Source organism: Carcharhinus amblyrhynchos, chromosome 26 (assembly GCF_965287045.1).
Source record: "Carcharhinus amblyrhynchos chromosome 26, sCarAmb.v2.hapA, whole genome shotgun sequence".
NCBI classification, from domain to species: domain Eukaryota; kingdom Metazoa; phylum Chordata; class Chondrichthyes; order Carcharhiniformes; family Carcharhinidae; genus Carcharhinus; species Carcharhinus amblyrhynchos.
In genome coordinates this window covers 41,560,586-41,578,930 of record NC_137349.1, presented here as the reverse complement: position 1 = coordinate 41,578,930, position 18,345 = coordinate 41,560,586, and the positions used below count along the sequence as shown (strand labels likewise).

General features: G+C 44.4%; 1 protein-coding gene across 1 annotated transcript in view; it reads left to right on the top strand.

Annotated features, from left to right (window-relative positions):
* LOC145358688 (uncharacterized) overlaps positions 1-18,345 on the top strand; it is an 87,443-nt gene that overhangs the window by 52,783 nt on the left and 16,315 nt on the right. The window contains exons 12-14 of the mRNA XM_080212911.1: positions 471-606; positions 5,592-5,692; positions 13,912-14,068. Of these exons, the coding sequence (XP_080069037.1) occupies positions 471-606; positions 5,592-5,692; positions 13,912-14,068 (394 nt within the window). The remainder of the gene's footprint in view (positions 1-470; positions 607-5,591; positions 5,693-13,911; positions 14,069-18,345) is intronic.

Genomic DNA, 18,345 nt, shown 5'->3' with positions numbered 1-18,345 from the left:
AAAAGTTTTGTGCCTGACTTCTCTCTTCAGTTCTCCTGCTTGGGATTGTTAACTCTGCACAAACCAGATATCAAAATTTTCCAGTCTTGTGTGACAGAGAGCAGTGGATAATGCTCTCTGAAATGAAAGTACTTCCTTTCACGGTTTTTCTCACACCCACAATAATGTAAATTACCCTACCAGAGCCACTGCTATAGGGTGAACAGGTAAAATTCTGCTTTCCAAGTTCTGCCATTTTACTGATATTTTGAGATCAAATTCTATATTGCATCCAGTTTTCTCATGAAGATTGTCATTCACTAGCCTTGAGTATTGCACAGTTATTGCAATTTTAAGTGTCTTATTTTTAGAGCTGCGTCGATCCTTCGATTTAATTTTATTTCTCAAAAAAGCTAAATGCAACTTGTGTTTGTGGAAACATTACTTCTAAATATCTGGTCCTGAATTGTTGAATTTATTTTTTCTACTAGAGAGCGTGAAATATGGGAAGAGGAAGCCAGGGAGCTACTGGAAAGGGACTTGGAGCGATTGCAGCTTGAGAGGATGTGCCTCGAAAGAGGGAGATTGGACGAATTAGTTCTAAAAAGGCAGAGATTATTAGAGGAGGTAATGGGGTGGAACTGCAGATGGAATTCTGAAAATGCTGTTTTAATGTAATGCTGTTGTTAATCTGTCTTCTCTGGATCAGTTGACTTTTCAGCTCCTTTCCTGTAAGTCTTAATTTCTGCACATGAATAGACTACTTTAGTCACTGAGAAGACATGTCCCAGTCTCCCACTTCCACTTTTAATATATTTTATCTTAATTGGCTGAGAGGTTGAATAATTAACTACCTTGAGTTTTTAGTTAGTAGATTTTTGATGTTTTCTGGAATTTAACAAACTGTCTCAAAGTTTAGTTTACAGCTGTTGGAGCAAAAGCAAGTCATGCACCATTAATTTGTCTTCTGTTTGATTGAAAAATTAGACATTCAAACTTTTTTTTCAGTCAATAAATGAATTTCCGAGTGTGTCAAATTAACTAACTTAAATCTTTAGCTGAATGATAAAATTGCAGCCTCTGAGTGAGAAGGCACAGGGTTCACAAGGTGATCCAGATAGTGCTGCCTCTCAACTCTGGGGTGACAATCAGGGCAGGATTTTACAGCCTCACTCGTCTCAAAACCATAAAATCCCACCCGAGGTCAACGGACCTTCCCCCCTCACCCGCTCTGATTCCTGTAGTGGGCAGGCTGGTAAAATTCAAGCCTCGGAATCTGGCCCATGAAACAATGCCACTCTTTGTCCAGTATAAAGGTGGTTTTGGCATGGAAGGAGCATTCCTGTCACATCGTTAATCAGCATAGAACCTAGAACAATACAGCACAGTACAGGCCCTTTGGCCCTCAATGTTGTGCTGAACTATGTCCAATCCCAAGATCAAGCTATCCCACTCCCTATAATTCTGGTGTGCTCCATGTGCCTGTCCAATAACCACTTGAAAGTTCCTAAAGTGTCCAACTCCACTATCACAGCAGGCAGTGCACTCCACACCCCAACCACTCTCTGAGTAAAGAACCTACTTCAGACATCCCTCCTATATCTCCCACCAAGAACCTTATAGTTATGCCCCCTGGTAACAGCTACATCTACCCAAGGAAATAGTCTCTCTGCACATCCACTCAATCTATCCCGCTCAACATCTTATAAACCTCTATTAAGTCGCCTCTCATCCTCCTCCACTCTAAAAGAGAAAAGCCCCAGCTCTCTCAACCTTTCCTCATAAGACCTACCCTCTAAACCAGGCAGCATCCTGGTAAATCCCCTCTGCACTCTCTCCAATGCTTCCACATCCTTCTTATAGTGAGGTGACCAGAACTAAACACAATGTACAGTGGCAAAATGTGTACCTTATGCAAAATGCAGTGCAGGAACCCACCACGTTTGTTTTTCAAAGTGGAGGCCTGTGACCAGCGATGTGCCTCAGGGATCAGAGCTGGGTCCACTGTTATTTGTCATTTATATTAATGATTTGGATGAGAATATAGGAGGCCTGGTTAGTAAGTTTGCAGATGACACTAAGATTGGTGGCACAGTAGACTGTGAAGAAAGTTATCTCCAATTGCAACGGGATCTTGATCAATTGGGCCAGTGGGCTGACGAGTGGCCGATGGAGTTTAATTTAGACAAATGCGAGAAGGTGCATTTTGGTTGATTGAACCAGGGCAGGAATTACTCAGTTAACGGTAGGCGTTGAGGAGACTCTCAGAACAAAGAGATCTAGGGGTAGATGTTCATAGCTTCTTGAAAGTGGAGTCACAGGTGGACAGAGTGGTGAAGAAGGCATTCGGCATGCTTGGTTTCTTCGGTCAGAACATTGAATACAGGAGTTGGGATGTCTTGTTGAAGTTGTACAAGACATTGGAAAGGCCTATTATAGAAAGAATAGTATTAAACCAGAAAGAGTGCAGAAAAGATTTAGAACATAGAACATTACAGCACAGTACAGGCCCTTCGGCCCTCGATGTTGCGCCGACCAGTGGAACCAATCTAATGACCCTCTAACCTAAACTATTCCAATGTTATCCATATGCCTATCCACTGACCATTTGAACACCCTTAAAGTTGGCGAGTCCACAACTGCTGCAGGCAGGGCATTCCATGCCCTTGCTACCCTCTGAATAAAGAACCTACCTCTGACATCCGTCCTATAATTACCACCCCTTAATTTAAAGCTATGTCCCCTTGTGTTAGCCATCACCATCCAAGGAAAAAGGCTTTCGCTGTCCAACCTATCTAACCCTCTGATCATCTTGTATGCCTCAATTAGGTCACCTCGTAACCTTCTTCTCTCTTATGAAAATAACCTCAAGTCTCTCAGCCTTTCCTCATAAGACCTTCCCACCGTACCAGGCAACATCCTGTGCACCCTTTCCAATGCCACCGCATCTTTCTTATAATGCGGCAACTAGAACTGTACGCAATACTCCAAGTGCGGCCGCACCAGAGTTTTGTACAGTTGCAACATGACCTCGTGGCTCCGAAATTCAATCCCTCTACTAATAAAAGCTAACACACCGTATGCCTTCTTAACAACCTTATCAACCTGGGTGCCAACTTTCAGGGAGCTATGCACATGTACACCGAGATCTCTTTGCACGTCAACACTACTAAGAGTCCCTCCATTAGCCCTATATTCTGTTTTCCTGTTACTCTTAGCAAAGTGAATCACCTCACACTTTTCTGTATTAAACTCCATTTGCCACCTCTCGGCCCAGCTCTGCAGCTTATCTGTGTCCCTCTGCAAACTGTAACATCCATCCTCACTGTCTACAACTCCTCCAACTTTGGTGTCGTCAGCAAATTTACTAACCCATCCTTCTACATCCTCATCTAGGTCATTTATGAAAATGACGAACAGCAGTGGCCCCAAAACAGATCCCTGAGGTACACCACTTGTAACTGAACTTCAGGTTGAATATTTCCCATCAACCACCACCCTCTGTCTTCTATCAGCTAGCCAATTCCTGATCCAAACTGCTAAATCACCCTCAATCCCATGCATCTGCATTTTCTGCAGTAGCCTACCACAGGGAACTTTATCAAATGCTTTAGTAAAATCCATATACACCACGTCAACTGCCTTAACCCTTATCCACCTCTTTGGTCACCTTTTCAAAAAACTTGATAGCGTTTGTGAGGCACGACCTACCCTTCAGAAAACCATGTTGACTACCCCTAATCAATTTATTTCTCTCCAGATGATTATAAATCCTATCCCTTATAGTTCTTTTCAAAACTTTGTCCACAACAGAAGTAAGGCTCACCAATCTATAATTCTCAGGATGGTCTCTACTCCCCTTCTTGAACAAGGGGACAACATTTTCTATCTTCCAGTGTTCCGGCACTATACCTGAAGCCAATGACAACACGAAGATCAAAGCCAAAGGCTCTGCAATCTCCTCCCTAGCCTCCCAGAGAATCCTAGGGTAAATCCCATCTGGCCCAGGCGACTTATTCTATTTTCATACTCTCAAGAATTGCTAACACTCCTTCCTTATGTACCTCAATCCCATCTAGTCTACAACCCTGTATCGCAGTATTCTCCTCGACTACACTGACTTTTTCCTGCGTGAACACTGACGAAAAGTACTCATTCAGTGCCTCTCCTATCTCTTCAGGCTCCACGCACAACTTCCCACTGCTGTCTCTGACTGGCCCTAATCTTGCCCCAACCAATCTTTTATTCTTGACATACCTATAGAAAGCTTTGGGGTTTTACTAGGATGCTACCAGGACTTGATGGATTGAGTTATAAGGAGAGGCTGAATAGACTGGGACTTTTTTCTCTGGAGCCTAGGAGGCTGAGGGGTGTCCTTATAGAGATCTATAAAATAATGAGGGGCACAGATCAGCTAGATAGTCAATATCTTTTCCCAAAGGTAGGGGAGTCTAAAACTAGAGGGCAGAGGTTTAAGGTGAGGGGGAGAGGCACAAAAGTGTCCAGAGGGGCAATTTTTTCACACAGAGGATGGTGAGTGTCTGGAACAAGCTGCCAGAGGTAGTAGTAGAGGCGGGTACAATTTTGTCTTTTAAAAAGCATTTACATGAGTATGATGAGTATAGAGGGATAAGAACATAAGAAGTAGGAGCAGGAGTAGGCCATCTAGCCCTTCGAGCCGGCCCCGCCATTCAATAAGATCGTGGCTGATCTGAAGTGGATCAGTTCCACTTTCCTGCTTTCTCCCCATAACCCTTAATTCCCTTGCCTACCAAAAACCTATCTACCCATGACTTAAATATATTTAGCGAGGTAGCCTCCACCACTTCAACAGGCGGAGAATTCCAGAGATTCACCACCCTTTGAGTGAAGAAGTTCCTCCTCAACTCCGTTCTAAACTGCCCCCCCCCTTATCTTGGGGCTGTGCCCTCTAGTCCTGCTGTCCTTTCTGAGCGGGAAGAATCTCTCTACCTCTACCCTATCCATCCCCTTCATTATCTTATACGTCTCTAAAAGATCCCCCCTCATCCTTCTAAACTCCAACGAGTACAGACCCACTATGGGCCAAATGCGGGCAATTGAGATTAGCTTAGGGGCAGCATGGACAAGTTGGGCCAAATGGCTGTTTCCATGCTGTAAACCTCTATGACTCTATAAACGTTAGACAGCATCTTCCAAAACCATGACCACTAAAAGCTAGAAGGACAAGGGCAGCAGACACATGGCAACACCACCACCTGAAGGTTCCCCTTCAAGCCACTCACCATCCTGACTTGTAAATATCTCACCATTTCTTCACAATTGCTCAGTCAAAATCCTGGAAATCTCTCCCTAATAGCACTGTTGTTGTACCTACACTACATGGACAGCAGTGGTTCAGGAAGCCAGTTCATCACTACCACATTACCACCTCAAAGACAATGAGGGTTGAACGATAAATGCTGGTTCAGCCATCAAAACCCAGATCCCTTGAATGAGTTTTTTAAAAAAGAGAGAAGTATTGAGAGTCCTTACATTCGTTATGAGCTGAGCTATAATCTCATTTCAAATCTACAAGCTTGCTTCAGAGTTGGGTAAAGGCAATATTTTCAGAATGTATTCTCTTTATATAGGAAGTAAAGCGAGCACAGGCGCAAACTTACCTAGAGAGGGAAGAGCTACTCCAGAAGATATGCTTTGAAGAAACTGCAAAACGAACATTTGCTGATGTTGGGTAAAGCAAACCTTGTTTTTCTTCCAGCTATCAAATAGAAGTAGGTGTCTAGTTGGTGAGAATTTATAAATATGCAGTTCCCTTATTAGCTCACTCGGTAAAAATATCTGCACTGACTAATGAAAACCAACAAAGCCCTAGATTCAATCCCTGTTCAGTATTTACTCAGCTGGTTTTCACAGAACAGTCTTCATCTAAACTTTATGTCTTCAAACTACCATGTTTCTTTTACTTTTGTCACCAAGTGAGGTGAGAATGGTGGAATAGTAGAAACATAGAACATAGAAAAACTACAGCACAAACAGGCCCTTCAGCCCTCAAGTTGTCCCTACCTACTAGGCTTACCTATAACCCTCTATTTTATTAAGTTCTATATACTTATCCAAAAGTTGCTTAAAAGACCCTATCGAACCTGCCTCCACTACCACTGCCAGCAGCCAATTCCACGCACCCACCACTCTCTCAGTGAAAAACTTACCTCTGACATCTCCTCTGTACCTACTCCCCAGCACCCTAAACCTGTGTCCTCTTGTGGCAACTATTTCAGCCTGGGAAAAAGCCTCTGAGAATCCACTCGATCAATACCTCTTATCATCTTACACGCCTCTATCAGGTCACCCCTCGTTCTTCGTCTCTCCAAGGAGAAAAGACAGAGCTCTCTCAACCTATCCTCATATGACATGCCACCCAATCCAGACAACATCCTTGTAAATCTCCTCTGCACCCTTTCTATGGCTTCCACATCCACCCTGTAATGAGGTGACCAGAACTGAGCACAATACTCCAAGTGGGGTCTGATCAGAGTCTTATACAGCTGCAGCATTTATCTCCCAACTCCTAAACTCATTCCTCGATTGATGAATGCAAGTAATTTAGTAGTAATACTAAAGGATAAGTAATCCAGAGGCTTCGACCAATGAACAAATAAACTTCGCCTTGACAAATAAACTTATTTGATTTGATTTGATTTATATCACGTATTGGTGTACAGTAAAAAGCATTGTCTCTTGCATGCTATACAAAGCATACTGTTCATAGAGAAGGAAAGTAGAGTGCAGAATGTAGTGCTGCAGTCATAGCTGGGGTGTAAATGAAAAATTAACTTAATATGAGGTAGATTCATTCAAAATTTTGATGGCAGCAGGGAAGAAGGTTTTTATAAATCTAGAATAAAAAGTCTGTCTCTGTAGTGGTGACCTTGAAAATAAAATAAAAATCTATCTGGTTTGCTATGTCCTTCAGAGAAGGAAATGTGCCACCCTTAACCGGATGAGCTATGTGCAACTCCAGATCCACAGCAAAGTAACTGCCCTCTGAAATGGCCTTGCGAGCCATCAGTTTTATCAAAATTGCTAACTACATGGATCACCACTCATTTTCCCAGGCATCAGATATGGCAAAGGCACACTCAGTCAACTCTGTAAAGTCCTCACAAACAACTGGGCCTCAAGATTTGGAGACTGTCCACAAACTAGTCAAGCAACAGGCTGAAGTATCATACTTGCCAAATCATACCCTGCAGCTAATGTCCTTGACATCTCCATCGGCAATTCCTTTTTGTCTTGTCCCAATAGCCGGTAGAGTTATACAGTGGGGAGGGAATTGCCCGAGGAATCCTGAGTCTCGAGTGCACACCATCCAGTCAAACCTGGGTAATGAATTCTAGTGATTACCACCTACTTCTCTCCCTGCCTCATTGGATGAATCTGTACTTTTCCATGTTGACGCCTCTTGGATCATTTGGAAAGAACAGATTTATTTTAATGTAGCATGCTTCCAATAAAGTTCTATTTGCCGAATTCACTTAAAAGCTGGAGTAAATCCCACTGGCTTTTTCAGCAGGATTTTCAAAATGAGTGCACTAGTGTAAATCACCTGAAAATTCGAGAGCAGGGCCTGTTGCTGCTGGAGAGGCTGGCAACATTGCACTGAGTGGGCCACTGTGCAAAGGCAATCTGTCGGCGCTGAGATCGGCACATGTGCACACTACTGGCCTCCTGATCGCTGGCCAGCCTCACGGCCCTCATAGGTGGCCCTCCAACTCTCCCATGGCCCAATCGCTGACTCCCCCCTCCCCCAAACATGTCCGGGTGAGCCTCAACCCCCGCCCACCTCAATGCCCTTCTCCTGTCCCCCACCCAACGCGATGCGCAGCCCCAATCACTGGCCTCCCTCCCTTCCTCACTCAGCCCTAGTGCAGAGCAGCAGCGGGACCCCCACCCCGCCGATCTGTAACAGCAACTTGCATTTTTAAGATCCCTTTTAAATAAAAGGATTTTTAAAGGTTAAAAAGGAGAAAGGTTGTTATGTATGATAAATGATACAAAATGGGTCATTCAGTCCAATAGTTTATGCCGGTATTTATGTTACACTCAAGCCTTCTCCAGTCTTAGCTTATTTAAAGCTGTCGTTGTAACCCTCTGTTCTTTTCTCCCTCATGCTTGTCTAGCTTCCCCTTAAATGCTTCTATACTATTCACTTCAGCCGTTCCCAGTGATAGCAGGTTCCACATTCTCACTATTCTCCGGGTAAAGAAACTTCTTCTGAATTTCCTGTTGGTTTTTTTGATGACTCTTGAACTGAAGATCTCTGTTAATGGTCTTCCCTAGAGGAGGCAATGTTCTCTTGATTAAATCTATCGAAACCTTAGGGAGTATGGGTACGGGGTTCCTGAAGTCACTTCAACAGTAGTGAGATGAATGAGGGAAGGAGATTCACAGAAGATCAGTTCGAGACCTGAAGGTTGTAAATTGGAATTTAAGGTTGGAGAGGACTGCTGACATGGGGTGGCATGAAGGAATTCAAAGATGGCAACCTTAAGATTTAGTAATTTTGGGGGTAAGGAATCATTGCCTTTGGAGCTGATGGGGTGAAAGTGGTAGATCGAGGGCAAGGAGTGATGAATGTGCAGAACTTAGTGCAGGCCAGATATAGATAGATGAGTTATGGACATAGTTTCTGCACATTGAAGGACTTCAGTTGGTAAGGAGAACACTGGAGATTTGAGTCTAAGATTACATAGCTGTGGATCATGATTTCAGTGGTTGGAAGGATTGGGATGTACATTGTTGTGGAGGTAGAATTAAATAATCTTGATGATAAATTGGAGGATTGAGCAGAATATCAATATTTCCTACGGTCAGATTCACCTTTGACAACTAACAAGAGAACAATGGAGTCAGTAGCAAGGTCACCATTGTAGAGGCTGAAAACAGTGGCTTTAGTCTTCCTGATAATTAAATGAAATTTTTGATTCATCTATTAACAATCAGTTTAACAACAGCTAGTAGACTTGTGGGGGGAGGGGGCGATTCTGCTAGCCCGCTTCGCTGCTCTAGCACAGGGATCTGTGGCAGAGGGAGGGAGGACAATGATCAGGGCTACCCACCCAGATGGGGTGTATCTGGGCTGGCCGGGGTGGTCCAGGTGGCCAGAAATCAGGGTTGGGGGGCATTGCAAGGCCAGCGATGAGGGTTTGCAGGGCTGACCAGTGATCGGCTGGCCAGCGATCAGGAGGCTGGCAATGGAGGGGCCACTGTGCATGTGCCGATCTCCACTCTGACAGATTGGTGCACCTCTGTAAAAACTTGATGTCTGTGTCGATATGCGCAATCTTCTTGGAGATCAAATAGGTTGGACTAAAACCTGGTGTTGTCAGACTTTTTACTGTGTTTACGCCAGTCCAACGCCGGCATACCCACATCAAGATTGGTGCACGCACAGTGGCCCGCTATGCTGCTGGTTTCTCAGTCAGGAATAGGCCCCGGCCCCTGATTTTCAGAGGGAATACCGCTGGGGCACTCTGTGCATCACAGAGTGTCAGTGATTCGCTCTGGAAATCACACTGAAAAAATTAACAGGAGTTACTCCCATTTTCACATGATTCGGGGGTTTAGAATTTCTTTGAGAGAATCAGGCCGTTGTGTTGAAGGAAGCAGTAGAACTGTTTGCCATCTAAGTGAATCTACAATTCACCTTTCCAATGTCTCTAATGGAGGGGCATGTGATGTGTGGTTTCTGTATGATGTGGGAACTGGTGGACCCCAGGGTCCATCCCAGTGACCATGCCTGTAGTAAGTGCAGGTTGCTGGAGGAGCTCCAGCTCAAGGTAGATGAGCTGACCTCTGAGCTACAGACACTGAGGCTCATCAAGGGGAGAGAGGGAGCCATTGTCAATGGGGTGCAAGTGACATCCACCCCCCCTAGACTGGCTAACTCTAAGGGTCAGGGACAAGAGGGGGCTGCTGGGAGGAGGAAGGGGGGTGAGGAGCGGAGGCCTCAGCCTCTCAAGCTGCATAACAGGTTTGAGGTTCTTGCTTCCAGTCTGGACGAGAACGAGGGAGGTGAGGTCGGTGAGCAAACTGCACACGGTACAGTGATGCAGCAGGACATAGGCAAAGAGAAGGTGAAAAGGAACGTAGTAGTGATTGGGGATAGTGGGGTGAAGGGTATTGACACTGTCCTTTGTCACAATGACAAAGTGCACAGAAGGGTGTGTTGTCTGCCTGGTGCTCGGGTACAGGATGTCGCAGCTGGGCTGCAGAGGAACCTGGAGTGGGAGGGTGAGAATCCGGTCGTTGTGGTACATGTGGGTGCCGGCGACGTAAGCAAAATGCGAACTGAGGATCTGGGGAGGGAGTATGAAAAGCTGGGAATGGAATTAAAAAGTAGAACCGACAAGGTGGTTATCTCTGGGCTACTGCCTGAACCGAATGCAGACGGGCGTAGGGTTGACAGGATTAAGGAAGTGAATGGGTGGCTCAGGGATTGGTGTGGGAGGAATGGGTTTGAATTTATGGGGCATTGGCACCAGTATTGGGGTAGGTGGGACCTGTTCGGGCGGGATGAGGTTGGTCTGAACCGTGCTGGGACCAGAGTGCTGGCAAATTGAGTAAAGAGGACTGTAGACAGGGCTTTAAACTAATTAGGGGGGGGAGGGTGCGAGGGTAGGTGACGTTATGACGTCTAAAGTTAAGGAGAGGGTACAGGTAAGGGAAGAGGCCGAGGATGTCCCAATAATAGAGGGAGTAGGGGGCGTGAGTATGGTTGGTGGCGTTACGGCAAATAGGGTCCAGGTGAAGGCTGGGATGAAAGCGCTTTATCTGAATGCACGAAGCATTTGGAATAAAGTGGATGAGCTGGTGGCGCAGATCAACACAAATGGATACGATCTGGTGGCCATTACAGAGACGTGGCTGCAAGGTGACAGGGACTGGGAGCTGAATGTACAGGGCTGTCAAGTGTTTAGGAAGGATAGATGGGAGGGAAAAGGGGGTGGCGTAGCTCTGCTGATTAAGGATAGCATCAAGGTGGTAGCAAGGGATGATATTGGAGCCAAGGAGCAGAACGTGGAATCGTTGTGGGTGGAGATTAGGAACAGCAAAGGGAGGAAGACGCTGGTGGGTGTCGTCTATAGGCCCCCGAATAATGATCTGGAGGTGGGGCGGGCTGTTAACGCGCAAATAAGTGCAGCGTGCAGGAATGGGACGGCCGTAGTTGTGGGGGATTTCAATCTGCATATTGATTGGTCGACCCATGTTGGACACGGTGGGCTCGAGGAGGAGTTCTTGGAATGCTGCCGGGATAGTTTCCTGGAACAGTGTGTGTTGGAGCCGACGAGGGAGCGAGCTATCTTGGATCTGGTGCTATGTAATGAGGCAGGTAGAATTAGGGACCTTGTGGTGAAGGATCCTCTTGGGGAGAGTGATCATTGTATGGTGGAGTTTCTGGTGCAGATGGAGGAGGAGAAAGTGGGTTTCCGGACACGCGTCCTTTGTTTGAATAGAGGGGAGTACGGTAGGATGAGAGAAGAATTGGCGAATGTGGACTGGGGAGCGCGTTGGAGGGAGGGTCTGCTGAGGAGCAGTGGAGGATCTTTAAGGAGATCTTTCTTGGTGCTCAGCGGAAATTTATTCCAATGGTCAAAGGAGGAGAGGTAATAAGCCGTGGATAACAAAGGAGGTGAAGGAAAGTGTTAAATTAAAAGCGGAGGAGTTTAGAGTAGCTAAGAGTAGTGGGCGAGAAGAGGATTGGGAGAGGTTTAAATGTCAACAAAGATTGACAAAGAAGGGTAGGAGAAACTATGAAGCTGGGCTAGCGCTTAATATAAAAAAGGATAGCAAGAGTTTTTATAAATACATAAAAAGGAAGAGGCTGCCTCGGGTGAACGTTGGTCCTTTAGAGGATGAGAAAGGGGACCTAGTGGTAGGGGATGGGGATATGGCTAAGGTATTGAATAACTTTTTTGTGTCTGTCTTCACGGAGGAGGACGTGAATAATTTGCCGGGTGTTAGCGATGGAAAGGTGGTAGGACTGGAGGGTCTTAATGACATTACTGTTACTAGAGAGGTGGTGCTCGACAGAGTGGAAGGGCTGATTGTGGACAAGTCCCCAGGACCGGATGGATTGCATCCGAGGGTTCTGAAAGAAATGGCGGAGGTGATAGTGGATGCCTTGGTGGTTATTTTCCAGACGTCGCTGGATTCCGGGGAAGTGCCGGAAGATTGGAAAACGGCTAATGTTACGCCGTTGTTTAAGAAGGGTGCCAGGCAAAAGGCGGGGAATTATAGGCCGGTTAGTTTAACGTCTGTGGTAGGTAAAATGTTAGAATCCGTCACTAAGGAGGAAATTGCAAGGCATCTTGAAGGGAATTGCTTGATAGAGCAGACGCAGCACGGTTTCATTAAGGGGAAGTCGTGTCTGACAAATTTACTGGAGTTCTATGAGGATGTGTCTAGGGCGGTGGATAGAGGAGAGCCGGTGGATGTGGTCTTTCTAGATTTTCAGAAGGCGTTTGACAAAGTACCTTACAAGAGGTTATTGCAGAAAGTCGAGGGACATGGAGTTGGGGGTAGGGTGTTAGCGTGGATAGAGGATTGGTTGTCAAATAGGAGGCAGAGAGTGGGGGTCAACGGGTGCTATTCGGAGTGGCGGATGGTGACTAGTGGAGTGCCCCAGGGGTCGGTGCTGGGGCCTCAGCTTTTTACCATTTATATAGATGATCTGGAGGAGGGAACCGAGTGTAGGGTGTCGAAATTTGCTGATGACACCAAGATAGGGGGAACGGCAAATTGTGCGGAGGGTGTGGAGAGTCTGCAGAAGGATCTAGATAGGCTGGGCGAATGGGCCAGGAAATGGCAAATGGAATTTAATGTTGGCAAGTGTGAGGTGGTCCACTTTGGTAGGAATAATGGTGGGAAGGACTATTACTTACGTGGCGAAAAACTGCAGCAGGCGACGGTGCAGAGGGACCTCGGGGTCCTTGTGCATGAGTCGCAAAAACCCAGCTTGCAGGTGCAGCAGGTGGTCAGGAAGGCGAATGGGATGCTGGCCTTCATAGCGAGGGGGATTGAATATAAAAGTAGGGAGGTCTTGCTGCAGCTGTATAGGGCATTGGTGAGGCCACAACTGGAGTACTGTGTGCAGTTTTGGGCGCCGCACCTGCGCAAAGATATTTTGGCCTTGGAGGGAGTGCAGAGGAGGTTTACTAGGCTGATACCAGAGTTGAGGGGGTTGAGCTATGAGGAGAGGCTGAATAAACTAGGCTTGTACTCGTTAGAGTTTAGAAGAATGAGGGGAGATCTCATTGAGACGTATAAGATGATGAATGGGATGGATAGGATAGAGGTGGAGAGACTCTTCCCGCTCAAAAAAGACAGTAGGACTAGGGGGCACAGCCTCAAGATAAAGGGGGGGCGGTTTAGAACGGAGTTGAGAAGGAACTTCTTCACTCAAAGGGTGGTGAATCTCTGGAATTCTCTGCCCGTTGAAGTGGTGGAGGCTGCCTCGCTAAATATTTTTAAGACGCGGGTTGATGGGTTTTTGATAAGAGAGGGGATTAAGGGTTATGGGGAGAGGGCGGGAAAGTGGAACTGAGCCACGACAGATCAGCCATGATCTTATTGAATGGCGGGGCGGGCTCGAAGGGCTAGATGGCCTACTCCTGCTCCTATTTCTTATGTTCTTATGTTCATTCATCATTCACTGTTCCTCCATGTTAAACTCTAGCATTTATTATATATTTTCCAACCTGTTTTATAATTACAGATGTCGAAGTTTTTTTCATGCTGTTGAGAAATGTAAGATTCAGAGAGTGTTTTCATTCTGTTCTTTTTCCCAGTAAATGCTGATTGGACCTTGTGTCTGTTGAAGTTACTTGCTGTTTTGAGTCTAGTGACCTCAAAACAAAAATTCAAGTATTCATTTACTTTTCCCATTAGGGCACATGGAGCATGGGAGCGAGAAACAAGGCAAGATTGGGAAGGTAAAGAAATATTAAGAAGGGAATTAGACCACGTAAGGTATGGAAGGTTATGCCTCGAAAGAAAGATACTGGAACCAGCAACAGAGAACAGGTTACGACTCTTCTTGGATAGGGTAAGGCGAGCATAGGAAAGTGTACAAATGACTTGTGGACATTGTCACTTCTCTTTTTTTGGTAATTAAATTTCTGTGTACAAGCTACTGTTGTTTTGGGGGGCTTTGATTACCTGAATATGGACCAGGATAGTAGAAATGTAAAGGGCAGAGAGATGCAAGAGTTCCTAAAGTGTGATCCAAAGAATTTTCCACAAAGGTATGTTTCTAGTCCAGAAAGAAAGGCACTCTGGACCTGATTCTTGGGATTGAGGTGGACCAAGTGATAGAGAAGCATTTAGGGGACAATGATTATTGTATCATAAGGTTTAGTTGGCTATGCAAAAGCACAAGGAACAATCAAGACTAAGAATAGTTAACTAAAAAAAAGCCAACTTCAGTGGAGTAAGAATGAGCCTTCTCCAAAAAATTGGAATTAAAGATTAGTCTGCATAATTATAACTGGCTGAGGATTGCCTTTAAAGAAGTGAGAGTTCAAATATAGTTGAGATATATTCCCACAAAAGGGAAAGGTAGACAAACAAATCCAGAAATCCTTGGATGACCAGAGAGGTAGAGATTAAGATGAAGCAGAAGGTCTGCTTGTGCCAGGGATGAAAAGTTTCCGCTGTTTGGCTGCCTCCAAGTTGGCTAAAGCCAGGAAGAGAGGAGTGAGTTTCAACTGGAAAAATCTTCATCCATAGTAAAACCAAGAGAGGGATATTGGACAGCCACCAATTAGTCTTGCACTGACCCAAACCCAGCTACCATAATACCTTCCAGCAGAAGGTCAGGCCCTGCTGCTGGCTACTTGGTGGAGTCACAGAGGTTTGATAGTCCTAATGGAGGTGGATTTGGGGAAGGGGGCAGAGTCTCTATGGATTTCAGCAAGCCTAGGAATGTAGGGGATGAGGGGAAAGAGCAGCAGAGTTCAAGTCTCCTTGGAGTTTGACAAGTGGGGAGGGAAGGGAGTTAGAATAGAGTCCACTGAGTGAGTGGGAGGAATTTGGTTGGGGAGAGGGGCTGTTCCATTAGTTGAGATGGGACGGAATTGGAAAGTGGGGTGTGTAGCGTGGGGTGGGGTGGGAGGAGAGGGGCTAATTACAACATTATGTGTGAGGGAGGGGCAGCACTGTGCCTACTGTCACCAGGAAATATAAAGATTTAACTGAAACCTCATAAGTATATAGAATAACATTTTTTAAAATACTTTAAAAATAAATTTCATATTTCTTTGTATTATATGTGATACAGAAACTTCAAAATTAAATATTAAATGCCATTATATTACTCTATAGTTTTTGTTTTTTGATGTCTGGAGTCATGTTAATTTTAAAGAGTTTTTTTAATATATTCGTTGATGTATATAGATGTTGCTGGCAAGGTCAGGATATGTTGCCCATCCCTAATCGCCCTTGAGAAGGTGGTGAAGTGTTAAAATGGGATCACATTTGGAAAATAGCTTGTGAAGTATTGCCATAGTCCTTTGCTCCACTTGTACGTAATCCAGCAAAATCATATCAGTTTGGACTTCATTTTGAATTAACTGCATTGAATTCTGAAATGCTGACAACGCCTTGGTGATTTAATAAAAATGTACTGGCCCACAATCTTAACAATAATAGAAGGTAAACACAGGGAAAACTAATGTTTTTACATTTACATTTCAATAAAGATCATGAAATAAGGTGATTACATTCCTTGTCACAAAAATGTTTACGTCTTTTTGCCACACTCATCCCTGCAGTTGAGAACCAGGCCAAATATAGAAGGTTCAGAGCGATAAGTGAAAAGCAAATAAGAAAAATAAAAAGAGATTTGGGAACAGAGTGGCAGGTAACAAAAAAGGGAGCCCAAGTGTCTTCTCCCTACATACAAATAAAGATGGTAAGAGGAGGAGTGGGGCTGATTAGGACCAAAATGTATAAAGACAAGGGTGTGGCAAGGTATTAAATTGATACTTTGCATCTGTCTTTACCTGGGAAGAAGATGCTGCACAGCTTATAGTGAAAGAAGAAGTAAGTCAAACAATTGATCGGTTTTAAATGGGTAAGGAGCAGAACTTGGAATAGGCTATCCATACTTGAATGCTTAGAAGCTGATAAGTCACCAGGCATGGATGAGATGCAGCCAAGGATACTGCATGAAGTGCTCATGGAAATTGTGGAAGCTGTATTGTGCAGATTATAATCTTCCTGTCTTCCTTAGACTCAGTAAAAAGTCTGACAACACCAGGTTTTAGTCCAACCTATTTATTTGATAATATACTCGCAAGCTTTCGAGGGGTTACCCTCTTCGTCAGTTTACTGTGTTTACGCCAGTCCAACGCCGGCATACCCACATCATGATTCCTTAGACTCAGCAGATTTGCCACAGGACTGTAGAATTGCAGATGTTACACCCTCATTCATTAAAAAGTTATAAAGATAATCCCAGCAACTCCAGTCCAGTCAGTTTAATCTCTGTTGTGGGGAAGCCAGTGGAAACCATAATTCAAAACAAAATTAACAGTCACTCAAAAATGCACATTAATTGAGGAAAAACAGCATTGGATTTGTTACAAACAAATCGTCTTTTCATTCCTTGCCTGAGTTTTTTGAGGAGATAGTGGATGGTTGATGAGGTTAATGTGATTGATATGGTATACGTGGATCTCCAGAAGGCATTTGATAATGTGAGAAATAATAGGCTTGTAAACTCATGGACTAAAAGGGGACAATAGACAGTAGCAACGTGTGAAATTGGCTGAGTGACAGAAACACAGCAAAGTGGTGAATGGGTTTTTTTGGACTCAGGGAAGTGTTATGGTAGCATTCGCAGGGTTTGGTTGGAACCCCTGCTCTTCCTGATGCATATTAATGACCTAGACCTTGGTGTACAGGGCACAATTCAGAATTTGTTGGCAACGCAAAACTTGGAAACATTGTTAACCATGAGGAGGGTAGTGTGGTACTTCTAAAGGACATCGACATTGGGTTGGTGGAATGAGCAGACGAGTAGCAGATGAAATTTAAAGCTGAGAAATGTGAAGTGATTAATTTGATAGGGTACAATTCTATAGGGAGTGCAGGAGCAGAGGGTGTATATGTAAATAAATCATTAAAGGTTAAGACTGATTGACAGAGCTTTTATTTATTTGTTCATGGGCATTGGTGGCAAAGCCAGCATTTGTTGCCTACCCCTAATTGCCTTTGAGAAGGTGAGGGTGAGCTAATAAAGCACATGGCATCCTGGGCTTTATCAGTAGAAACATGGAGCATAAAAACAAGGAAGTTACATTAAAACTGTATAAAGTATTGGTTTGTCCTCAACTGGAATATTGTGTCCAGTTTTAAGCACTATTCTGTAGGAAGGATGTGAAGGCATTAGAGAAGTTGCAGAAAATATTCATAAGAATGGCTTGAGGAAGGAGCCACTCAGTTACATAGAAAGAAAGATTGGAGAAATTAATACTATTCTCCTTGGAGAGGAGAGATTGAGAAGAAAATTGGTAGGGCTATTCAAAATCACAAGGCATCTGGGCAGAATAGCTAAGGAGAAACTGTTCCGGTTGGTGGAAGGAACGAGAACCAGAGGCTGCATATTTAAGGTGATTGGCAAAAGAAGCACTGATGAAATAGGGAAGAACTTATTTAGAATTTGAATACACTGCCTGAGAGTATGGTAGAGGCAGAGTCTGTCAGCTGAGGCTTTCATAGGGGAGTTGCAATCATTATCCGAAAAGAAAGATGTGCAAAGCTCGGGAGAAGAGAGGAATGACACTGAATGAAATACACCTTCAAAGAGCAAGCATAGACACAATGGGTTGAATGACCTCCCTCTGTGCTGTAACCATCCTAGGATTACAATCCTAACTCATCCATCCCTTATCTTGAAACTGTGTCCCATGTTCTAGATTCCCCAGCCAGACAAAACCACCTCTTTCAAGTTCCTTCAGAATAAAAACGTAGACTTAGAAACATGAGTGGGCAATTCAGCCCTTCAAACCTGCTCTGCTGTTAACTAAGATCATGGTTGATCTGATTGTAGTCTCAGCTCTCATTTCCTGTGTCTCCATGCCATAACCCTGATTCATTTATCAGAAATTCTATGCCTTGAATAAGTTCAATGACCCTGCCTCAGCTGCTCACAGGGGATGAAAATTTCCGAGAGCAAAACATTCTCATCTGTTTTAAAAGGGTGACCTCTTGTTTTTAAACTGCGTTTCCTACTTCTAGTTTTCCCCACAAGAGAAAATGTCCTATCAAATCTCCTCAGATTCTTTATAGCTTCCAATAAAATTATCTTGCATTCTTCTA